This window comes from Paramormyrops kingsleyae, chromosome 18, assembly GCF_048594095.1.
Source record: "Paramormyrops kingsleyae isolate MSU_618 chromosome 18, PKINGS_0.4, whole genome shotgun sequence".
NCBI classification, from domain to species: Eukaryota; Metazoa; Chordata; class Actinopteri; order Osteoglossiformes; family Mormyridae; genus Paramormyrops; species Paramormyrops kingsleyae.
In genome coordinates, this window is record NC_132814.1 from 19,298,216 (window position 1) to 19,323,693 (window position 25,478).

The following is a 25,478-nucleotide window of genomic DNA, read 5'->3' on the forward strand; positions in this document are numbered from 1 at the left end:
CTTCTCTCCCTACGCAGTCACCGGGATGTAACGCCCCGTGTCTGGGTCCTGGTCTCCCAAACACTCTGGACCAAACAGACTGAACAAAAGCGAAATGACTGACGCACTGGATGATAAGTGGACCCAACACCCCATTCAGCAGGCAGGGTGAGTGAAAGGGCTTTTCTATAATACCTGAATTTTCTGAGACACTGAATAAAGGAGACCTATTATGCCCAGTCAGTTGGCCTGAATACCCAGGAAACATTTGAACCCTTTAATTCTAAAGTTGCTAGTTTCACAGGAGGCTGAGAGATGTTAGAATCATATAATACATTAATGCAATTACCTCCTGACCATTCAGAACCAAGAAATCTATTTTGCTTGTTTCTCTAATGCTGGCTCACGGGAGACTATGCTGAGAAGGAGAGGGCATGAAAGGATCAGCAGCTAGGGTGGCATCCATGGGGAGACGCTAGCTGTGGTCGAGTGGTCTCAGGTGCTGGAGTTAGATTCCAGCTGTCCTGGGGGTGTGGGTTCAAATCCCACCACTGCTCACCGTTATATCGATTTTCCTCTAAGGCCAGTGATGTTTATCTTCTCATTCACAGACCAGTTCACGTAAAGCACATCATTGGATGGTGAAGGAAATCCACAGGATAATGATGAGCAGTAATGAAATCTCTCCGCACACTTCCGTAGAATTAAATCTGAAACACTTAAGGTGGCAAACCTCAGTGGTATAACACTGTATTTCCACCTTTAGTGTCATTATATTTCACGTACTGTTCTTTTGTTGCTGAATCGACAGTCTTTCTGCGTGCAGATTTTGCATGTCCTCCCCATGTGCCGATTCCTTCTGGGTCCTCATATTTCCTCCCCAAATGTGGAAAAAGGCACAGACAGGTTATACGGTGTCTCAGAAAAGTCCCTCAGTGTAGCAGTGACCCCTGCAATGGACTGGCGCCCCATCCAGGGAGTCCCCTGCCCATTGCCATGTGTTTCCTGGGACGAGCTCCAGACTGACTGTAGCTCCATACTGGGTAAGTGGTTATGAAACAGGATGGATATTAATAATATAAGAGTAGCACCGGTCCAAGCTGAGGTGGTGCCCTAGGTGAGCATCTTCACTGACGCCCCCCATTTGAGGCAAATTGGCTGGCAAGTCGGCACCCCCTCGGACGTTGGCGCCCTAGGCAGCCGCCTATGTCACCTATAGGATTGACCAGCCCTGGATTTTATAAGGCAAGTCCATTCACTTTGAATATTAGTTAATATTGCAATTTGGCCAAATGTCAAATATGGATAAAATCTCTAAGCTAAATATTTAACCCAAATTGCTTCAGGAAACATCCGCCTTACCTAAATGGGTCAAATTATCCAGGAAAATATGTGATTAATTTGATTTCGAGGCATATAATTACGCATTTTATGTGTTATTATCGGCAATTAAGATGTCTCTAAATCAAATCAATTACTTCTATTACATTATTACAAAATTAATTATTAGTTGGGAGGTGTTTTATTATTTGTAAGACAATTTCATAATGTCAATACAGATTACATGACGACACCTCTGCCCCACACATTTACACGGTGAGCACGCCGCAGGACGCCGTATCTCTGCCCGCCCGGCAGCGGTTCGGGCGATCAAGGTATACAGGGGAGGGGATTGAAGGCGCCGCGTTTCCGGCAGCTCGCCCCCCTTCCCCCTCATCCCCCTCTCCCCCAGATGACAGCGATCCGGGCGGAGAGGAGTCGCTAGTAAGTCAGTTTCGCACAGCCCAGTTCGTGGAGCGTCGGGTCGCTTTGAACGCCGCCGGGTTGCACCTCGCAAGCATGGGGGGCCGTTTCTGAAGGCGACCGCTGACGGATCCCCTCTCGCACCCTCCATGGCTGTGGACGGTAAGGGCATGTTTCCTTAATCGCTTATTTATCGGACAAAAAAAAAATTCAGGAAATGCTGGTGGGAAATGGACGTTAAGGCGACGCCGCATGGCAATGCCAAGTGAAGAAATAAATAACGATAAGAAAATAATAATTATAAAACAGATCGCGTGTGTTAGTTATATTACAACAGTTACATTACAACAGCAGCAGTCACAATAATGATGCAGCCCTCGGTAGACTGTGCTCTGTAACCTATGGTTTGTCACAATGGAACATACAAAGGCTTGAATATGTAATTATATGGCAGAATCAGTCGGGATATTGGATCAGTTGTAGTTTAATAGCAACCCTAGAAAGTTATTAAATTTTGCTGTCATGCAGATTTTAAAATAACATCCAGCTGGGACATTTTTCATATTGTCAGCGTTGGACCCGCGCGGTATCATTGCTTATGTTGGGGACGCTTTACTGTCAGCATTTCTTACCGTTCATCGTGACCCAGGAATTTAAGCACCACAGTGCACAGTCTGTGCGTGGCTAGAAGTTGGTTAGTCATAATTTTGCCAGACAACGTTTTAATTTTTTTATTTTTTTAGTTTTGCCCGACTTTGATCGTTGCCGAGCCGGAACGACCACAAAGTCTTTATGCCTAAAGCTGGTAAATTCGGTGAAAGTGTCAGAGACTTAAGAGACGGACGGAAATGTCTAGGTATCGGGAATACAGAAGCGATGTAATGCCGGGAAAAGCAAAATAGAACTGCGGCTTCCGATCAGCGTCTTCTGAGTAAGTGGTGCTGAAATGGAAAGCGGCGCGTGCAACCGCCCCGCTGGGGCTGTCAGTCTAACGTAACATTGTAACATTTCTTATGTAGCATTTTAATTTAAAAAACGCCCATCTTTGCTTTAAATAGGCTAACATCATTCACTTACAATATTTGCTACGAAATAGACACGTATTCGTGTCCAGTTTGCTAGTGTTGGGTGCAACCTTGGAACAAAGGTACAATGTGACAAACTGAATGGAAAGCAGGGTACAATATAATACTGTTACAAAGATATTATAAACAGCACAGGGACATATTTACGTGTCTTCACATACAGTATATGAGGTTTATATTTATGATCACCTCCGTGGGTGGTGTGGTGGTACCTATGGTTTAGATACGAAGCACGGGACCTTACAGAAGTTTATGTAAAAGGCTTGTTGAACAATAAGCAACATAAAAATTGGTATTTTCAACTCCGATTTACAGGTAACGAAACCCTTCAATAAATAAATGAACTGCAATGCTAATCAATTATTTCCGTCATACCTTTCATGATATATTCATATATGATATCCTAAAATGTTAAAAATGTTTCCTTGAGCGATTGGGTAGCTCATGTTGTTTTTCTGTCTCCGTGTGTTCAAAATCAATGGCGCTTTAAAACAATTTTCTAATGTGAAACACAGGCTGCATTTTTGCAAGCCAGTGAAGCGCGGACCCGCTTTTCATCCCCGAAACCTGACCTTTTTATTTGCTTTTAAAAAGCTCTCTTTCCTTCCCCAACGGCAGCGTGGGGTGACAGCGCGGCCCAGCTGCGACGCTGAGAGCTCAGCTGCGTTTAAGTGTCCCTTTTTCACGCGGCGGGCAGGGCGTAAGCGAGCCCAGCGGGCTGCGGCGAGCCGGCCAGCGCGGCCACGGGGCTCCGTCCGGCACGCATCGGCCGCCTCGGTTCCCGCTGACGTCGCTGCACTTTGAATCCTGTCAGTCGCAGGCACGGGGCACAGGGCAGGGGACATTCTGGATAGAGTGTGCATCCAATTGCAGGAGACTTTAGCCACTGAGAGAAGATGCTGCAGTCAGTCGCATTTAGGCTACCCATAATAGTGTTGTTAATTTGTCCTTTATACACACTCAATGTGCACTTATCAGTCATGTTAAATTGTGCCATTGCCACTCACAGGAGATATGTGGCCCCCTAAAATCTCCTGAAGGAATATATCTAGAGTGACCTTGCCACGCTCTGATGGTACTAACCCTGTGATCGGTTCACCAGGTCTGGCTAAGGAACTCTCTGTGCTTCCCCCCCCCCCATAAACGACCAGCCATTTGGTGACAGTGCCAAAAGGTGGCCCAGAACAGCCCTGAAATATGACTCTGTCTCAGTGGGAAGGCACCCCCCCCCCCCCCATGAGTCCATGCTGGGATTTTAAATCCCCCCCCGCCTCCCCATCACTCCCACGGAAGTGCTGCCACCTCAACCGAAAACACTATGTCAGCGCCTCTGTCCCCCCCCCGGGCAGCGCTAGACAATGCTGCTCTCACAGTGAGGAGATTTACTTTACAGGCTCTGCCCCCCCCCACTCATCCCCCCCCCCCCCCCCCCACATCTTAAGGCCCTTTGTCTTTGCAAGACAGGATTCATTTTTGCCTTGGATCTCTAGACCGCCCTTCTCGTCATCTTACCCCTCTGGAGTGACTGGGGGCGGAACAGCATCAGTGTCAGGTCGGCTGTCAGGCTATTTGTGAATCGCACCCCCCTTCCCTCCCACTGGGATATAGAGTGAGTGACAGCAGCGCCCCCTGTGTGTCACTCTACAGCGCTGCGCCGCGGCTCCAGACGTGCTGGCCCCTCTGACGCCTCTCTTCTGACTCATTACAGGTGAACAGAAACCTGAATAAAATGGAGCCATTAACCTCATAGTGATTTATACACCCGGAAATCTTCACAAATGCTTAATGTGCATGGTGTAGCGCTGGCTACTGTTCCTGGACAGCAGAAATAGCAGCATAAAAGTCAGGAATAAACTGGGCCGCACACATTACCTGTAATAAGCATCCATCTGTCCATCCGTCTTCTGTAACTACTTAGCCAGTTCAGAATCCTGGGGAGCCTGGAGCCTGTCCTGGGGGCAGCCAGGGCATGAGGGCTGACACTGGAGATATATATATATATATATATATGTACACACACACACACACAAGCACACACACGTATAAGTCTAAATGCATATATAAACATATGAATATAGGACATCTGTGACCGTGTTTCATGCTGTAGGACTGCGTGACCTCTGTACTCTCCCCGTGAAACGCATTTCCTGGCCAAACTAGATCTGTGTCTCGCTGTACTCCTGAAATCGCGGCCGGGCCATTCCCGGTGAGCTGCTGGCCCTCTGGCTCCGGGGTCCAATTTGGGCCGGGAGAGGAGGCAAAATTAGGCACGGCAAGAGTGGCGGCCATTTCCCGGGAGCTCAGAAGAGCGCGAGGGCTCCCGCCCTCAGGAGAGCGACGGCCCGCATAACCGGCCCTGGCAGCCTTTCGCTGTGGCATTAGCCCTCGCCGAGACTCGGGTAATGGTGTGAGAGAACGCCGTCAACGTGCCAGCTCCCTGTCCGTGTTCCTGCCATCCGCATTGGTTTCTTTCTTGTCCTTTGCCGACCTTTGCCAGGTCAGAATGGCCCCTCCTCCCACCTCCTGCACGTTGGTCGGGGCACAGACCAGTGTCCAACCCCCCCCCCGATAGCAGGAACACGGAAGAAAACATTGAGGCCGGCATCTTCACGGCCCAATTTTTTGGGTTCTTCCATCAGTCGGAAGCTGATGGCCTACGGTACATGTTCAGCTCAGAAAGATCCCGTCACGGTGACCTAAAAATAAACCACCCCCCCACCTCTCCCATAATTCTATTTTAGGGCATCAATATGTTTTGGTACTGCTTAACATATTCCAGCCCCCGGTGTTGAGAGATAGGCTAAGAAGAGGCTCTTTCGCGGCCGAGAGCCGTCTCGTAAAGTTGGTGCGAGAAGTTGCCACTTCTGTGAGCGCAGAGCCCTTTGACTGCTCACGGCCTGTCCTCTTAGCCAAACCATCTCAATTACGAGACGAGGCCGTTTCCGGATGTTTCGTAATACCTCACTATGAGTAAATAGCAAGTAGAACAATTTCTCGTTAACCTGGGAGTTCACGTTGAGAGTGCGTCTCTTGTTGAAATGAATTCCGACATGATGCACGTATCCCTCACTCAAACAAATCTAACGTAGATGCGTCAGATAATTAAAATCCAGGGTGCATGAAGCCCCTGAGATACATTTTTCACAGTCGTTAAACTGCGCTTAAGTACGGTAATTATACTGTGCATTCACACCATTGTTATCAGCTAGTCCTTGTTTACACGCTGTTGATGACACCAAACGTCAGTTCGCCGAACAAGAGATGTCGGTCCGGTTCACTCTTCTCACCGTTTCCACGACGAATACCTCACCGTTCGTGTCCTACTCCTGTCTCCTAAAAATAGCAACTGCCAATCACAGCTTCCCGAGTTGTGCAGCAGAGGGACGTTCCCCGTCGGAGCGATAGGGGAAGTCGGATCTCCAAGTTGTCAGATAGCATCGCCTCTCTGAAGAGCTCCCGTTAACAGATGGTCTGGTGGGCTTTAAACTCAGATCACACGCCGAACACCTTGCCGCGCCAAGCCGCGTCTGTTTTCCCGCCAAGGGGGATATTTCCGTCTTCTTGATCAGAGAGGCTAATTGCCAGTGTTGAACTCTGTGACGACTCGCGCATCTGCTGCCTGTGGACCATATTGGCCGGACTTATCCTGAAGTCTGCTCGAAATACTTACAGAATGTTATGCTGACATGCTGTCCTTGCCGTCGTGTTGGGTAAACCCTCTCAGTGGTATGTTCTCTTCTATGCGACCCTAGGGCCAGTAGAGAAAGGGGAGATTTGTCAGAGTTAATCAGGTGGGATCCCTTTACGGCCACGTCAAGAGCAGACTATTGAAGGAAGCTGAGGTTCAGCAATGCCAAGTGTTCATATCATGGCCTCATCTGTTCCTCTAAACATAGACGCTCTTTGGAGGAGAGAATGTTGCCGATGCTGCCTACAGATCAACAAGGCTGGCTCATCTTAACAATCCATCGCCGACTCCCTGCTCTTCACCCATGTGTGGGATCTAATGCCTGGGTTACACATAAAAGTCCACCTACTCTGGCTCTGAATATCACACACAGCAGCCTTTTCATCTGGCTCATAAATAGTCAAACATCACTGTATTACTGCACAGTATCTTGCATTTAGCAGTTTGCCTAAGTTTGGATATTTATTTGATATTACACCAGTAGTGACATTATTATCTTTCATCAATTTCAATACCATAAAAATAATTTCACCCCTTTATGGATATTTCCATGTTATCGCACTTTCACCCTAATTGAATACTATCACATCTTCAACAAAAACTTCATGAAACAGAACCTAAGTGATGAAGTAATGAGATTTGATACTATTTGAGATAATTTAATACAATTAAACTTAATTTTCAGTGCAACACCCAGGAGGCACTGTGGAAATGGTCACCGCTCACTCACACTCCACAACTGGTTAAACAACGTTCTGCAGCCACAAGCAACTGCTGTAATTATCAATCAGTCTGGCAGAATACCTTGGGGGAATTTTGGCCCTGTGGTGCTTAAAACTCAGTGACATTTCTGGGTTTTCAAGCACCAACTGCTCATTTTGGGCCACACAGAGTCTGGGTGTTGACCAGGCCAGAATATCTTCTTGTTCCTCTGCGATTCAGACGTAGACGTTATGTCTCGTCTTGCTGACCCAGCCGAACACCAGCTTTCTGCTCCCAGACAGGCTTGGTGTCCTCCTGCAGTCTTTGTTTTTTTGTGCTGTGGAGCAGAATATATGGTTTCTTCAAGCTTTTGTGGTCCGACGCTGTAGAAGATGTCCAAACCATGACATGTGTCACCATGATTGCACAGTGGAATGAAGTTCTTAGTGCAGAATGCAATGTTTGGGTTTCACCAGACACAATGGGGCTCGTGTCAGCAAAAGAACCTCACTGTGGACTCATTCGACGGCACATCATTATTCCGGAAACATTCAGGTGGCTTTTAAGAAACAGACAAGCATTCCTGTCCTTCTCAGTGAGCTCTGGTTTCTGTTACACTGCTCTGCATTGCATTCCATTTCTGCTAATTGTCCTTATAATTGGGTAGCCAATCGCTGACCTCAGCTAGTTAGTCAGGTAGACTTCTTTGTGACTTCCTGGAAGCTGTTATACCTTGATCCTGGAGATATTTTGGCAGAATATTGAGGAAGACATTACTGCCCAGTCTTCACCCTTGACTTGGCCCTGCCTGTTAGAGTTATGTTTAGTTGAATTGGTCCTCATTGGCCCTTGACTAGCCTTAACTAGAGGTGCAACATCAAACACCTGAAATGTCATGTTCTTCCTCCCAGATTCCCTCCAAGTACTTTTAAACCCCAAATTGTTTCACTTTCTCGCAGTGTTTCCTTTTTTTGAATCGCTCTGGACGAGCCCGAGAGGAGATGCATGACGACCTCACCTCATCTTCTGTAGCTCTCGTCATTCTCTCCGTAATCCGAAACAACACCTTTGAGACAGCGGACACAAAAAGGGTTTTGTTTGAAGCTAATCTTCAGCATGCCAGGAGGTACCCCAGCGCCCGTGATGGGCAGGGGCCGGCCTGCTGGATGCTGTCGGCCTCTCGGGGGGCCTCCTCTCTGGCTGATTGCACCCCAGACATGGACTATAACTGGGGATTAGGGGCGGATTTTCCAGCTGGCTCTATAGTGACTGGTCAAGCATGTCCTGCGGCACCCCCTAAGCAAAGCTGGATGTGAACTCCAGGAAAGATACGAGAGTATTTAGGATAAATGGGATGGAAAGCACAGCCTCTACAGAAGAGCAATGGGGGATGTTTCCATCCATCCATCCATCCATCATACACTACAGGCAATTTAGAGACACCAGTTAGCCCAACTGCTTGACTCTGGGCTGCAGGGCAGGAAATCCTGCTTAGCCCAGGGAGAGCATGAAGACACAGTCAGCAGAGGTGGGTTTCTGACCCCTAACCATGGATGTGTGAAGCAACAGCGCCACCTACTGAGCTGTAGTGGTCACCCACAGAATAAGATGACAAAGTTTATTTATAAAAGTTTACCTTGTCAGGGTCATACTGGCACAAGGTTCGGTGATTGTGATACAAACAGAAATGAGGGACTTATTTCACTAGTGGGGGAGGGGGCAACTGAATGGCAGAAGCGATGACAGGGAATGAGATTACAGGTTTGGGGATTAGAATGAGCCGGAATTCAGGGGAACAAAACAGGGCACTGATTACACAGGCCGCAGAGAAGGAGCGGCGGCTGGATCTGATCATGAAGGGTACTGGATCCCATTCACCATCACCATTACAACTGGAGGGGGGGAGGTGGGGCGGGGGGGGTTACTGCTTTCTCTTAGCTTTGGTGTAAAATTTTGGCATGACATCTTGATTTATAAAACTACATAACCTGCCGTAAGAAAACAGATTAAATTTTTGAATGTCTTCGTCAAAAATAGATATTTATTAGCAATATATAAAGTAAGCATATATATCTTGGTTCATATAACATGGCTTAACAAAGCAAAAATAGTTCAAACGGAAATGTATGCTACTGTTTGCTCTTATCAGTATGTACGGCACGATTCGACCAAATGTGCCATCATAAAAGGCAGTAGTATTGTGGGATTGTTTTGGTTCTGAGAAAAGTCAGAGAAAATGGCAGATTTTTGTGCATTTATTGAAAAAATAATGAAAGTCGCGTCTCAGATTAATTAGTGCTGGATCTCCACAAGCTTTTAATTAGCATCGTTTATTTAGAGCAAAAATCAATAAGATTGACTCTGTTTGAGTTCCTCATTATGCGGATGCTTAAATTAATTACTAAAAGGCTTAAAGGGGTATACTTAGGGGGTACAGTTGAAGAGTATACATGCAGAGTGTATTTGAAGAGTATACTTGAGGAGTGTATTTGAAGAGTATATTTGAGGAATGTATTTGAAGAGTATATTTGAGGAGTGTATTTGAGGAGTGTATTTGAGGAGTACATTTGAGGAGTGTATTTGAGGAGTATATTTGAGGTGTATCTTTGAGAAATAGTTGTTATGGTTTTCCTTATTCAAGGGTGTGTGGGAGTGGACAGACTGTGAGGTGAGTGTAAAACAAGGCCAGCCATTCAGAGCAGCTTGGCCACACCCCCTGAGCAATTTGTCCTGCCTGTGGTTCCATCTGACCACGCCCACATTTATATGGCTCCACCCACTGTAGCACCTTGCTACAGTGGGTGGGCCACCGAGTCCTGGCACACAGCCAGAGAGACGTCTGGCCAGTCCACCTGCCAGCGTCTCTATTATTGCAGAAGAAGCGGCTTCTCTAACGGCAAGCGCCAGGCCGGCGCTTTCCGAGGCCTGATCAAAGTGACGATAAACAAGGGGGGCGTTCTCTGCAGCCGCCCAGCAGCCGTGCCGACGCATTTCCTGCGCATCGTGCCTCTGCTCCATCACATTATGGGCTTTATTGTCAAACCGCTGTCAAACTAAAAAGGCGTTTAGCTGGAGGAGGTGCGAGTTTGAAACGCTGGCGGCATCACAGAGTGGTTCAGGTGAGCCGCTTACACGTCGCTTTTTTGTTTTGTTTTGGTTCTTTGCAGTGGGTGGTTAAGTCTGATTCAGAGGGCGGCCCCATACGCAGACTGATTTTGGGGGGTGCATATGGGCCTGGTGTGCGCCCTCCACCAGCCAGGTGCGGATATTGTATTTTGATCCCCCCTGTGTTGTAAACGTTGGGGGGGGCTACGTGTTACCTGGGAGGCCTGACTGGCAGCGAGCCGTCAAGGTAATTGGCTGAGCTGTCAGGCGAATGGGGCTAAGGCACACAGAGCACGCTCTGCACAGGTGGCACGGCAATTAAGGCGCAGCGAAGAGAGCCGGAGGGGGAGGGGGAGAGCCGGGGGGGGGGGGGGGGGAGAGAGGCGGCTTTGTAGAGGGGGGACGAGACACGCGCTTGAATTTGTTTAACCATCCGGTCCGCTCCATGCCACACGGGGGCCGTGACAAGGGATCCGGTACCCGAGAGCTTGGGGGGGACCGGGGGGGGGGGGGGGAGTCTGACTGTGATGGAGGTGGGCCCAGCCCTGCATGGATTCAAACTCACCAAGCGGATATTAAAGGAAAACAGATTCATGAAAAGGGCCCCTTTGTGTGTACGGCGCAGCCATTTTAAACACATGAATATATTTCTGTACCAGAGTAAGAAGGAGATGAAGCACATCGAAGTCATCCTTCGACTTATATCCTGTCGAAAAACATCCGATCGTACTTGTGTCCAAGGTCCCTTAAGAGCCTTCATAAAATATAAAACCCAGAACTGCTCCAAACCTGGAATTATTTACATCATCATTTCCAGAGTGTAACCCAGGTGTAAGTCGATGGATACCTGTATTAGATAGATGGATGGATACTTCATTAATCCAGAAGGAAATTTCAGGTTATATACTTAATAATTACATACCCCAAAAGCGATTATTAACTAATTTGACATTGTAAATACTAAGCAAATTAAATTTTTATACCTGATCTGCAGGCTAGCCAGTGTATAACTGAAACCATTTGACAGAGAACCATTTCAGAACATTCCTACTTCGAATCGTAAGCATGTTTGATCTAATAAACATTGCATGAGGTGCAGGGTGAAACAAACATCTTCACAGCAGAATTTTTATTTGTTAAATTTTAGAGTGTTTATAAGAGTCACCGGGAAGTCGACTGGGCTTGTGCACGTTCAATAGGCTGTGGGGTGGTGCTAAGGGTTTTATGAATCTTATTGATTCAGAGGATTAATGAGTGTTTCTCTGTTTAAATAACAGAGCCGCTGGGCTATAATACATTACGGGCAATGGGGCACTGTGGTACACGAGGGGCATTTAAAATCATGAATTATTAATTAGGTCTGATTATTTATTGGATAATGGAATGATGTGGGGCGGGGCTTTTGTTATAAATGCTCCTCGGATTGGCAATGTTAGATGGCAATGACAGCTGGTGAACTTAAGCCTCTGTTTGAGTTTTGGACTCAGACGTCTTGGATTTGATGTTCATTTTGCTTGCTAGTCAATGTTGTCTGTTGTAAACAAATCCCTAATTGGGCAGTAATGTCACTGTCACGTTGATCATCAGTGGCACTGTGGCGGGGGGGGGGGGGGGGCAAGTAATTATACTAATTCATAACGGTACCCCCTTGTCGCGGTTTTTCCCAAAATCCTGACGGCGCTTTGGGGAATCGCTGCCCTTTTCAGGACTGAAGGATGAGATCCGTTATGTGGTGCTGCTCGGATCAGCGGCACTGGATCGACAGGACGGCAGGGTGGCGACAGGTTTAACGGGGACGGTGCTGAGGGAACGTGGGTGGGGTGACTTGGCACACGGAGCGACGGTCAGGGGCGTGTGACTCTCCGGTCACTGTGGCTGGGGATCCGCTGAGCCCGGCCGTACCATCTGCCTCCCTGCTCCTTATCGCCGCCCCGGAGGAAGGGCGTTTCTCAGCAGAATGCTAACCTCAACCCCCCCACCCCTCCACCCTGTGAACGAGCACACTCTGTCTCCTCGAAGATGCCCCTGTGCCGGGTATTTTTATCCATCCTTGAACCCTCCTTCTCTTCCTCCCGATGTGTTTTTCTGTCTTGCTTTGGACCCGGTGGCTTGATAGCTTGACACCGGCGCCATGACGATGGCAGACATTGTGACATCGTGGCTGTTTCGCGTGCCAGGGGGCTGCATCTCGCTGGAGCGGGGAGCCCCAGAGAGGACCCTTATCGCTCCCCTTGCTGTTCCCCAGCATCCCTCATCGCTCACCGTCCGGTAATTTGCGCTGATTGTCAGTGACGGATGAGTCAGTGCTAATTTGAGCTTAACACATGCTTCCTTGATGTGGTTTAATGGTTTTGGAAAGTTCTCAGTAACCATGGCCACAGACGGCTGAGAGAATAGAGCTGGATGACAGGGAACAGCAATGTCTACCTTGATCTACATGTAAGCCTCACATCCCATCCAGCATGGGTTCTATGCTGCTATGGAGCCTGGAACCTTGACCAGGAAAAGTGGGTAGAAGACCAATGGATGGATGGATGAATGGCCAGATCTCCTCCAACATTCCTTCAAGGTCTATTAGTGTGAAGAAATACAACTCAGAATCCAAAACAGGTGACAGATCACCAGAACCAAAAAAAAAAATTTTCTACTCCGATATGAGAGATGTGCTAATTAGCAGATGGGCTGGTTTGATGACAACACTGAAGAACATCCAATGGGATGTGGCCTCTTCTGAAGGAGCAGCTAATACGGACGTATCGGGTTGGTCTGACGGCCTCTCCTTTCAGGAGACCCACTCTGTAGGGCACAACCTTGCGATATGTCCATCACAGCCCAGGTGCAGCGGGAGAAAGGGACCGATGTTTACCTCTAAAGGAATGCAGCAATATGAGCCACTGGGACTCCTGGTCAGGTGACATCTGAGCCATTCTGATCACACAGAGTTTTGTCCTGCATCAGCATCTGTTAAATAAAGAAGCTTTGGGTTGCTCTCTCTAATCCACAGGCTCCCTTGGAGCCTTTACAGACAGCGGTGGCTGCAAACAGTCACTACACTAGGGAAGTGGGGGTTGGGGGGGGCAAGTGACTTTTTGCATGGGGCCCCAGAAAAAACAAACTCGCCCCTCTTTACAGACCCATAGTCAAGACCAGTCACATTCCTCTTTATGGCAAAATCTTATATTATCTCACATTAGTTCCTAATCAGTACGGATGTGGGGAAATAATCATATTTACAATTACAGCTAAATGTTTTCATTTTTGATTTATGTTTAGTCAGTGAGCTGATTTCTCAAATGAAAGCTGTCAAAGTTTTAGAAGAATCTGAGCCATATTAAATATGCAGAATTAGCCCGGTACGCGTATGAATAATGACGACAGGAAGGGGGAGAAGCGAGCGGCTTGTCCCACACGCTGCCCGAAAGTTAAATTCAGGGTGTAATTAATGCTCAGGTTGCTGTGTTGACTGTGTTCAGGTGGGCTGCCTGGAGTCACAGGAAGAGGCGGGGCTGTTTGAAAGGCGGCCTCTGTGGAATTGCGTTGGGGGCTATTTTGGTTTCCGTGGGAACCGGAGTCACACTTAGAAGCATCCCCAGGCATTCCGCCTGGCATTTCAAACACACGACCTCCCGGTGCCCATAAATGGTACACCCCCTTCCCCTGCACCTCAGGGTGTCTGAATTAATGGGGTGCTTGCACCTACGCCGTCCATCTCTGAAGCCTCAGCTCCTGTGCATGATACAATATGGAGTAAGTCTCATTTGGAGATGTTCATTCTGGCTGGAACAGCTTGACTTCCATAGATACCTGGGACAGGCATCTGTAAGACGACCGTGGAGGGGGCTTGATCTGAAGACGTGGCGAGAGGGCCAACATTTCTGAAGCAGACGTTGAAAAACGAACCGTAAAAACACGTATGAGGAGGCACTAATTTTCAGTGGAAATTGGCTCGGTTTAATGATTCTAACGCGTTCATAAGCGCCACTGTCACCTCGGCCCCCACAGCGATGAGATCACCCGTGCCACCTCCCCACTGCCGTTTGGTTTTTTTTCCGACGGCTCCTGTGCTTCGGCCGCCAGCGCGGTGCAATCCTTTCTGGCACGTCAGCCTCCGGCACGTTGACGGTGGAGAACAGCCAGCGGGCAGAGAAAGTGAAGGTTATTCTCCCACGAAGCACGGAGGCGTGGCAGCCTGAGAGCCGCGGAACAGCGAGCGGGCATCCCGGGGTCGTCAGCCCCCCCCCCCCCCCACCCGCCGTAGGGCATAGGGAGGGCGCTACTGTCCTGGGAATGTACGTTCCTGGTCGTACATGTGAATCGATAGTTTGCACCAACGGTGACATTGCAGCTCTCCGAGGGGGTCAGCTTTCGCCTCTCACAGGAGCCAGAAATAATCGCGGTAATGGGGGCGGGTTTCCCGTCGTCTCCCGGCCTGCAGTCAGCAGCTGGCCTTTGCAGAAGGGGCCTGGACTTTAGCATGGAGCCGCCGTCTGCTTTACCCGGGGCTACTTGCTGCATGTTCACTTTTCTTCCAGATTTCTATTCTATCTCTATTGCTTGTTCCCTCTCCAGCCCACCTCCTATCCATCACTACTGCCCTTAGAAAGCACCCTAATCCCTGCATGAAGATCACTGACCAGCCCCAATCAGGTGGCTCTATTAGCTATCCTGACCAGAGACTTTGATATATGCATATATGTGAGGATCAGCTCTCACACCTTGTCTCAACTATCCTTATTGGCTCAGATCTCCACTTTGTCTCAACTCTCCTCTTTGGCTTAGATCTCCCTATTGTCTCAGCTCTCCCCATTGGCTCGGATCTCCCCCTTGTCTCAGCTGTCCCCATTGGCTCAGATCTTCCCATTGGCACGGCTGTCTCCATTTGGCTTAGTTAGTTCAGTCAGCTCAACTGTCTGGTTTGTCTTAGTTGTTCCCAGTGGCTTGAATCTCCCCCTTGTCTCAGCTGGCCCCATTGGCTCAGATCTCCCTCCATTGTCTTAGCTGTCTCAGTAGGCTCAGCTCTTCCTGTTCACTCAGTTGTACTCATTTAGCTCTCCCCATTATTTCAGCTATTCCCATTGGCTAGGCAATCTCCATTGTCTTAGCTCTCCCCATTGGCTGGGCTATCCCCAATGTCTTAGCTCTCCCCATTATTTCAGCTATCCCCATTGGCTAGGCAATCCCCATTGTCTTAGCTCTCCCCATTAGCTGGGCTATCCCCTTGTCTTAGTTATCCCAATTGGCTCAGCTTTCCCCATTGGTTCAGCTATCCCCATTGCTTTAGCTTTCCCCATTGGCTTAACTCTCTCCATTGTCTTAGCTCTCCCCATTGGCTGGGCTATCCCCATTGTCTTAGCTCTCCCCATTGGCTCAACTCTCCTCATTGTCATTTTGAAATTAGATAACTTTATATTTTTTTTCCCCATTGTAGAAAATAGGCCACACATGATTCTCCGTGGCAATTTGCAGGCAGTCCTAGCCTGAGCACATCAGTGGGAGAGAAATATTAAATAATATTCTTGAGCAAGGATGGGAGTTTCCCCTTTTCCGAAGAGACGGACTTTGGCCTTGTTCCACAATTAACCCCAGTGGTTGTTTAACAGAAGGCAAGGATTTAATGCTTAACTGAACTCAAGCGCTTTATAACCATGCAAGTGGAGGCTCAGCAGAAAAGCAGTTTGAAAAAAGCCGCTTTGAACAAAGGCTTCGCAAAGCCTTCTGAAGGGGTACAGAGAAGGTGGCTTGCTGCATATACAGTAAAAAATGGTTCTTCACCTGTTTGTAATGACCTTCCCACGGAGCACATAAGTGTCTTTCCAAACCCAGCCCTTACTGGGGATGCAGACCAGCTGTCTTTGGCTCAGAAGCTGAGATCTATGTGTCCGAATGTCAGATAAATGGAGGATCGATTGCACAGCGGGTTGCTGTTGTACCTTAGAGTGAAGCGTGTAACCTGAGCTGCCTTACTGAGAGATCCGTCTTACCCTGAAGAATTATAAGCCATATACTTATACCATAAGTGATAGTACTAAAAGACCTACATGCATTCATTATTAAATTTGTACTACATATAAGATTCATTGCTGACATGGTGGCTCCGTTCTCTCACACCTCCAGGGTGAGGGGTTCGAATCCTGTCTTTTCTCTCTGCGTTTGGAGTTTGCATGTTCACCCCATGTCATGTGGGGTTTCCTGGTGTCCAAAGACATGCAGTTAGGCACTGTCTCTGTGATAGCGCAGCATCCCTTCCAGGGTGCACTCCATCCTGGGATGGGCTCCACACCCTCCCAGGAGCCTGATAAGTGTTCGGAAGGCGGATGGGTGAGATTGACTCCAGCAGTGAGATTGCATGCATGCAGATCAGTAAAGCAACGTACAATCGAGAAAGCAGGACCAAGCACACCCTGGTGCAACTGAGGGTTAAGGGCCTTGTTCGAGGGCCCAATTGCGACACCACTCTGCCAACCCAGGGATTTGAACCCACAACCTTCCAATCACAGGCACAGCATCCTAACCCACCGATAAGCGCATCAACTCACATTAGCGCCTGTTAGGAAAGAAGCACCAAGGCAAAATGTAGTATTGCCTCAGTGCAGATTATTTGTAAAAATTCAGCTACAGCGTCTGCAAAGGACAATGTGTGTGTTTGTGTGTGTGTGGGGGGGGGGGGGTGCCCAAGAGGGAAAATCAGCTGACTGGGGCTGTTAGTGAGTCACTCCACTCATTTGTTGGCATAAAGTGATGTTTTCTTTTCACATACCTGCTGTTGGATCGAGCCACATTTGAGGAATCTCTCCTTTTATTGTTTGTTTTGTTTGGGCAGATGGCCGCCTCCCTCTTAAAGGGGAAGTGTCCCTTTCCTCGGGCGACGCCTGTGCACCAGAGGGAGGTGTAACTAAACCGGACTGCCAGTTATATGCAGACCCAAGAAGTAATGATCTTTTGATAAGACCAAAATTAGTCCACTTGTAGAGGCGACTTTGAAGTAACGGCCAGAAAGTGGGCTTTAAACTAGATGAACCATTTAATACGACTTCTGACGGAGATGCACATTTAATCTAGAAGAGATGGACAGATTTTGACTCGGTCAGGGATAAAGGGCGTTCACAGTTACTTCTGCCAGTTTTTATATGAATTTTACTTTCTTAAAGATAGAAATTTTAAGAAGAGACAGAATTGCATTTTTCACAGTGCTGTTCCACTTCCTGTTATCAAGCAGGAAACAAGGAGAACTTTCTCCACTTTCCCCTCTGTGTTACCAGTAGTTTAATTTCTACCTTATCAGAACCTGCTGCTTTACTGACTTCACCATCTGGAGTGTTGAACTAGTTCTTTAATCCAAATACTTGGGACTTTAATAGACTAATCAGCTTGGTAAACCTGGGTCAATTATGTTGATCAGGTTTCAATCAATACAGATCAGCGCCTGTCACAATACAGACCAGTACCTGTCACATTACAAACCAGTACCTGTTACATTACAGACCAGTACCTGTCACATTACAGACCAGTACCTGTCACATTACAGACCAATACCTGTCACATTACAGACCAGTGCCTGTTTCAATACAGACTAGTACCTATCACAATATAGATCAATGCCTGTCACAATATAGACCTGTACAAGGGCTGAGTGGAAGAGTCTCAGTTAGGGGGCAGTGTGTGACTCAGTGATGCTGTGCTTGTAATAGGAAGGATGTTGTTTCAATTCCCAGGGTCAGCAGAGTGATGTCATCATTGGACCCCTGAGCAAGGCCCTTAATTCCAGTTGCTCCAGTAAACTGTCTGACCATTCTTTCTTAAAATTGCACATTGTTTTGGAAAAATATACTAAATAAATCAAGTAAAGGTTAGATTTGAATCACTTCTTTTTCGCTGTTACACTCTTCCGACCGTGGTGTTTGGCACTATTAGGCTCTTTTAGTCCTCACCAGGAGTGATGCGCACTCTCTGCGGTCTCGTTGCATAAACGATGTATCATTTGTCAGAGATCAGGGATCTGTAAGATCGCCATGGGGAGGCTGATTCAACCTTATCAGAGGAGGGCGACAAAGCGCGCCATCGTTCTTCAACCATCTTCACCATCCCACGGATAGTGTCCTCCGTCAGAACCAAGCATGTCCAGCCGTCCACTGTACCACCCCGTGCCCCTTGTGGCTGACCGGGCCAAGATTTCAGGTCCAGGGTGCCTATCCAGAATCGGTTCCTTGTAAAGGATTTCCTGTAAAATCTCTGAAAGGAAGAGGAGACCTTTTATGGAGATGGCCGCATTACCGCTTCGCCCTGTTGTGGGATCTGCTTTCCTTTTTTATGAGAAGCAGTTAATGCAGCATTTATTGAGCCCCTGCTCCATTTATAACTCCCAATATGTGGCAGTGTCAAGGCACCCACCATTTAAAGATTTCTCTCTTGCCGGGTGCTTTGTGTTCTGGTAATCACGTTGGTAATGCCGGTCGACTGGTCTTACACGAGAGGGCCCCGCTGAGGAGTAAATCCTCACCAAAGAAACCACGAGAAGAACAGGAGCTCCTCTGAGCCGACACCCCCCCCACAAAGCCCCATCATTAGGGGTGCATGTACATCTTTATCCACTGAGATGTACTTGGTGGATGCAGACAGCAGAAGTGAGCAGTGGGGAGAGGATTGTCAGAGAAGGGACAAAGGACGCTGGGAAAAGGAGGGGGTGGTCCATGATGTCAGCTCAGGAATCGCTTAGGAGATCCATGGAAGGAACAGGAGACAGAACCCACACATCCTTAAATGTATCAGAGCTCAGACACATTCCATCTACTTAGCAGATGGTGTCAGACAGCAACAAGTGGTTAAGGGTGTGGTTCAAGGGCTAAGAAGGTCTAGGAGATTCAAACCAGCGACCTTCCAAGTCCCAGCATAGCATCCAATCCCACTGAGCCACAACTGCCCTGATAAGGCTGAACACTAGCAGACCTTAAGTAATCAAAATGCCGAAGTAATCCACCCTTATTCAAATGTCACTCAAAGTCATTCCTAATCTGAATGGAGAGGCGGAATATACCGGCGTTCTGGTATACAGAAGCATACTGGAGCATCCTAACTACAAACGTCAAGTGAAAGAATCTCTGTGGTAATCTTCAGCTATATGATCCATGTGTCATACGCAAAGATTAGAAATATCGATCTCATTGGTCATCGTGCAAGAAACAGTAATAAAGAGTATATAAATATCCATGACACTTAAACATGACATACAGTATAGGGTTGTGGCCATGTGCTGTGTTTATCTCGGGAAGTGCTCTTGCTGAGCGAGTTAAGGTGGGACAGGCTGTATGTGTAACCAGTCTGGCTACAAAATAACAGGGAAAGCAAACCAGGCCAGACTGGTTTCCACTTTGCAGCCTGGATTCCCCCTCTGCATCCCCCCCCCCCCACCCCCAATGCACATCGTGAGGGGAACACTCCTATTTTCGCTGCTCTTTCGGATAGCACGCCCCGTGAGGGGGAAGATTAGCACAGTCGTTCTAGGTGTCCCTGCAGCCTGTGTGGGACTTTTTATCTCTATCTCACATCCAAGCATCTGTCAGTCAAACGTGTGAATAAAGTGTGGGGGTGGGGGGACCGTACAGAAGCTTTCTGATTCACTGTGACTGAAGGTACATCTTAGAAATCAAAGAACGTTTCAACAACGTTTGATTCTGTCTGGATTTCGGTTGGGTTCTGGGACTTCCGCCCTTTTTTCCCATGATGCCCGGCTTGTGCTCTGCTGACGGCAGTCACTGTGTGCGTGTTAATGGCCGGCACCCATCTGGCAAAAAGACCGGCATGTCAGGGTACCGATCCAAGCTTTTTCTTCACCGGTAACTAGATCTGGCAATCCACCCTCCTTCCTGTCACCGCTAGGGGAAAAAATCCCAATCCCTGCTGAGGAATTTTGGCAAAGGTCGCTCCCTATTAATATTCATGAACAGATTAGCCGGGAATTCTCGGGATTCTCAATGATTAGCAGTTTCGATGATCATACACATATCAACAGTGAGTATAATCAAATGGAGATTGCTCTTAAATATGCATATTTATGGGAAGTCTCTCCTTTCATTTGGCCTTTTTTTAGGCATTCTGGAGAGATTTTAAAGTATCCCAACTTCAACGTCTGACGGGGCTTCTCCTGCTTCCCACAGCTGCTTCCAGTTTCAGCTTCTGCCGTGGCAGTGGGCTGGAACACACGGTGTCAGCAGAGGATCTGAACTACCAGCTGCCCCGCAAGACGGCCGGCAGCCTGACCTGGCATGATGGGCGGGGCCAGAAGATGGCGGGGGGGCGCACAGTGAAGCTGCTACAACAGCCGGGAACAGAGGCCCTGCAGGTAGGATGCTGTCCATCGAGAGAGCTCCTGTCTGTCTGTCTGTCTGTCTGTCTGTCTCTCAGTCTCTCCTCCTGTCTGTCTGTCTGTCCCTGAGACTCTCCCCTCCTGTCTGTCTGTCTGCCTGCCTGTCTGTCCCTGAGACTCTCCCCTCCTGTCTGTCTGTCTGTCCCTGAGACTCTCCCCTCCTGTCTGTCTCTCAGTCTCTCCTCCTGTCTGTCTGTCTGTCCCTGAGACTCTCCCCTCCTGTTTGTCTGTCTCTCAGTCTCTCCTCCTGTCTGTCTGTCTGTCTGTCCCTGAGACTCTCCCCTCCTGTCTGTCTGCCTGCCTGTCTGTCCCTGTGACTCTCCCCTCCTGTCTGTCTCTCAGTCTCTCCTCCTGTCTGTCTGTCTGTCTGTCCCTGAGACTCTCCCCTCCTGTCTGTCTGTCTCTCAGTCTCTCCTCCTGTTTGTCTGTCTGTCTGTCCCTGAGACTCTCCCCTCCTGTCTGTCTGTCTCTCAGTCTCTCCTCCTGTCTGTCTGTCTGTCCCTGAGACTCTCCCCTCCTGTCTGTCTGCCTGCCTGTCTGTCCCTGAGACTCTCCCCTCCTGTCTGTCTGTCTCTCAGTCTCTCCTCCTGTTTGTCTGTCTGTCTGTCCCTGAGACTCTCCCCTCCTGTCTGTCTGTCTCTCAGTCTCTCCTCCTGTCTGTCTGTCTGTCCCTGAGACTCTCCCCTCCTGTCTGTCTGTCTCTCAGTCTCTCCTCCTGTCTGTCTGTCTGTCCCTGAGACTCTCCCCTCCTGTCTGTCTGTCTCTCAGTCTCTCCTCCTGTTTGTCTGTCTGTCTGTCCCTGAGACTCTCCCCTCCTGTCTGTCTGTCTCTCAGTCTCTCCTCCTGTTTGTCTGTCTGTCCCTGAGACTCTCCCCTCCTGTCTGTCTGTCTCTCAGTCTCTCCTCCTGTCTGTCTGTCTGTCCCTGAGACTCTCCCCTCCTGTCTGTCTGCCTGCCTGCCTGTCTGTCCCTGAGACTCTCCCCTCCTGTCTGTCTGTCTGTCCCTGAGACTCTCCCCTCCTGTCTGTCTGTCTCTCAGTCTCTCCTCCTGTCTGTCTGTCTGTCCCTGAGACTCTCCCCTCCTATCTGTCTGTCTCTCAGTCTCTCCTCCTGTCTGTCTGTCTGTCCCTGAGACTCTCCCCTCCTGTCTGTCTGTCTCTCAGTCTCTCCTCCTGTCTGTCCCTGAGACTCTCCCCTCCTGTCTGTCTGTCTGTCAGTCTCTCCTCCTGTCTGTCTGTCTGAGGCTCTCCCCTCCTATCTGTCTCAAAGACTCTCCCCTCCTGCCTGTCCCCCATTAATCTATATTCTGCCCACATTTACAAATTCATGCCCCAACCCAGTCCACAATAATAACAAAACGTCACACCTTTTTGCCATCCGCAAATAAGCATAGCTAAATCTTATCCATATTTATCATTTTCCCTATCATTCATGCCTACCATTGTTATTTGTTATGATATTTTTTGTTTTTATGAGATCATCTTTTTCTGAAAACTTCCATTTATTATACGCACAGCAATAATATCCAGACCCAACCCTAAATGATTATAATGTCTACCGATGATCTCATAAAATCCCTGGTCTCCTTGCAGTGCGTTAAGTGCATACTCCACAATGATAACTGCAAACTGCAAACGTTGTATGTCTGTATTCATGGCAGGGTTTACGTGGGAATGTGCCAGGGAATTCTGGCATTCCCAGCAGGCCTTCAGCACCTGCGCTAAAGCATTTCCCATATCTCTTAGAGGGATAATCCGACGTTCGGTCATTTAATGCTTAATAGCGATTGTATCGGCTGCCGATTAGCATATCAACACAATTAGCTTATAATTATAGATATCCGGCCAGAAATAGGGGTGAACTAAAATCCAGACATAATGGCCGAAATTAGCGAGAGGGTCACGCAGGCGAGTCTGTGCGTTTTACTCTTAAATAATGAAGTGAATGGGCGGATCTTTCATCATTGACCAGATCCCTGTTTATTTCATTTTAGCGGAAAAAAGGCTGATTTTGATTTGAAACCGCTTAAGTAGTGTTTACTGAGTGATCGCTTTGTTTCTGAAGAGACTTCTAGAAGGATGTGAACCCCTGAGGTTGTGAGTGTCCTACAAGGGAGAACTCCACCAAAGCCTCATGTACTTCATCGTGTTTGCCATCTCTGCCGAATAATGCGCATTTTCTCTCAGCAAGTAATCAAAACTTACTTGTTTTTTCCCCTTCCTGGCGTACGGATGTCAGGCAGCTCTTGGCAATTTCACCGAAATCCCGCAGCGCATTCATATGGAATAAATGCCCCGTTATTCCTCGCGATTTCTCACGTTTTTGTAGCGCCCAGGATTGATGGGAAAAGCGAGGATTAGGAAACAAAAAAAGGGGACGCCTGTATAAGCATTACCAATGAGGGATTTAAAATCAACGTTGTAAATAAACGCTTAAAAAAAAACATTTACAAGAAGGAATTTCAGGGATCTGTGTGATGGGGCCGAAAACTGGGGACTGAGAAACCCCAAGTTTTCCCAGTAAACGTTCCAAAAATATGAGGGGGGCTGTATTTGGTGGCATCATTTGGAAAACAAATGCGATTTCACAGCGCATGTAATACAATTTCCTGCCGTCAGTCAGGACCGTGTGCTGGAGAAAATGAACGCTGTGTCATTACCCCCTTCGCTTTTTAAAAAAAGGGGCTAAGTGCTTGGGGTACATGTTGTCCTAAAAGAATCGTTTATTGTTTAACATTTTCACTCTGCGGGCTTTTATGCTAAAAATAAACTGCCCTTTAAATGGATGGAGTTTTATGGCATGTGTGAAATGCCGCTTATCTGAAAACAGTGGCTTACGGACATTTGCGGCAATGAGCAGTGCTGTCCCTTACATTATATCCATAAATTTCCGCTCCCTTGAACCAAGTACCAATCACTATAGGTTGCCTTATGCATCACTCTGTTCTCTTTCTTCCCCAGATCAATGGTCTGTTTAGGAGGCATTTATGTTGGGTAGGTTTCAGCTTGGTATTGTTCTTCAGTGACTAAATTAAAGTCAAATATTTAAAAAGCTATATGTGTGTGAGAGACCATTCAGGGTTATGGGAAGTGTAGTAATTAATTTACTCCTATTTGTGATGATTCAGTGACTAGCTGTGTGGCTGGCACTGCACCTGTGTGGAGTCTGCCTGTTTTCCCAGAATCCCTCTGGGTTTCTTCCAAAAACACACTACTCAGATGATCTGAAATCTCAAAAAAATGCTCTTAGTGTGAATGCGTTTGTGTGTGTGTGTGTGTGTGTGTGTGTGTGTGTGTGTGTGTGTGAATGAGTGAGTGTGAGCTGTGTTTCCTGATACAGTCTTCAGGCCTTTCACCACCCTATTCTGGATAGGTGGTTATGAATGGAGGGATAGATGGATGGATGGATGGATGGATAGATATGCAGTTTGTTTGATCCTTTATCAGGCCTTTATCCTGCTGTCTTCAGTCCAGCAGACCTACCCTGGGTATGTGTGGAACAGCTGTGAGTAATTCACATGCTCTGAACCTGCTAATATGATTCAGAAAACAGCAGTAATAGAGAAACATGGCTTCCTACAATAGGATCAGAGCTCGGATACCCCGACTTCTTAATTTACGCTGGGATTAATTCAAAGAACAACAAACAGGACTTCTATATTTGTCAGAGTTGTGTTAGAGTGTAATACGTACCGTGTCTTACCTCCCTGTTTATGGAATATAAGTCTGGGGACAGAAACAAAGCTGCTTTGCCAGAAGTTTCCGATGCAGGCTGGCATTAAATGAGCTCAAGAAAGTCACCTAATCATGTTTTACTGACCGTAACATGTAAACAGGGGTTTAATGTGCCTGTCCAAAGTCCACAGACCACCGCAAACCCAGCAGTGTAACACATACACTCCCTTCCAGTGTTCATTTCACACCCAGCACAATAACACACATACTCCCCATTTAACACCCAACAGTGTTACATGAACATTCTCCCAGCAGTTTCTATTTAACACAAACACTCACCGGCAGTGTCTGTTTAACACCCAGTAGTGTTACACAAACACTTCCCCAGTGTTGAATTGGCAGTGAAGTTGTTGTCATGAAATCGGCATGGACGGAGTACGCCACACACCCTTCGAATGTTAGTGGGTGGTTACAGTACAAGCTGCTTCTAGTAGAATCTGTGAGTTTGCATTCAGGAGAAGGTGCTAGTTACCTTGCAGCCGCCATTTAAATTGCAAAGGTGGCAGGCCGTGGAGGGTGGCCTTTGGTCTGTTTGGTAGCTTCCTCATTAACTTGGCAGGTCATTACCTCATCTTCTACAAAAAAAATAAAGAAAATATTTTGAAACTCAGGGATTAGCAAACTCAAAGCCCATCAGGCTGCTTTTAATCACGTAATGAGGTTTGGCACCAGGTCAGTAAAACACATCACTCCACATACGACCTAAACCCTCATAACTGAAATGTACATGTAAACATCTTTGGAAATTACAGGAATTGTGTACTTCTACTCCAAATTTGATATACATCTGCTAGGTACCAAATCTCTTTGAATATATTGCTGTCCAACAGTGTCTTACAGTACATTAAAATTTGATGACTGATAAAAACAGTGAGTCTGTTGAAATTACCGCCATTAATAGTTTCTCTAAGCTGAGGTACATGAGTGGTAACCTTGAATGAGAGAGCAAGTCGCGTGTGTATGAATGATTCAGCGCTCAGCATGTCGGGGGGGAGGGCAGCCAGCCTGTACCCAAGCTGCCTGACGTTGGCTGTGCTGGTGAACAGACGTGCAGTTTGTCTGAAGGCTCCTCTGCTAATTGGC

The 25,478-nt window shown here is 47.7% G+C and overlaps 1 protein-coding gene and 1 long non-coding RNA gene across 3 annotated transcripts in view; one reads left to right on the forward strand and one right to left on the reverse strand.

Moving 5' to 3' along the window:
* The first annotated feature begins 1,695 nt into the window (after nucleotides 1-1,695).
* The window catches only part of samd10b (sterile alpha motif domain containing 10b), a 42,204-nt gene continuing 18,421 nt past the window's right edge, over nucleotides 1,696-25,478 (forward strand). Inside the window, exons 1-2 of one of the 2 annotated variants that reach the window (XM_023798787.2) lie at nucleotides 1,696-1,884; nucleotides 20,454-20,638. In XM_023798787.2, the coding sequence (XP_023654555.1) occupies nucleotides 1,872-1,884; nucleotides 20,454-20,638 (198 nt within the window). In that variant the 5' untranslated portion in view covers nucleotides 1,696-1,871. The remainder of the gene's footprint in view (nucleotides 1,885-20,453; nucleotides 20,639-25,478) is intronic. The other variant, XM_023798786.2, reaches the window with a different exon arrangement.
* LOC111837038 (uncharacterized) lies at nucleotides 4,259-22,990 on the reverse strand. Its single transcript, XR_002836553.2, has 4 exons — nucleotides 22,866-22,990; nucleotides 6,478-6,555; nucleotides 4,680-4,789; nucleotides 4,259-4,527 (listed from the first exon to the last, which is right to left on the reverse strand). It is a non-coding gene; the product is annotated as an uncharacterized lncRNA (long non-coding RNA).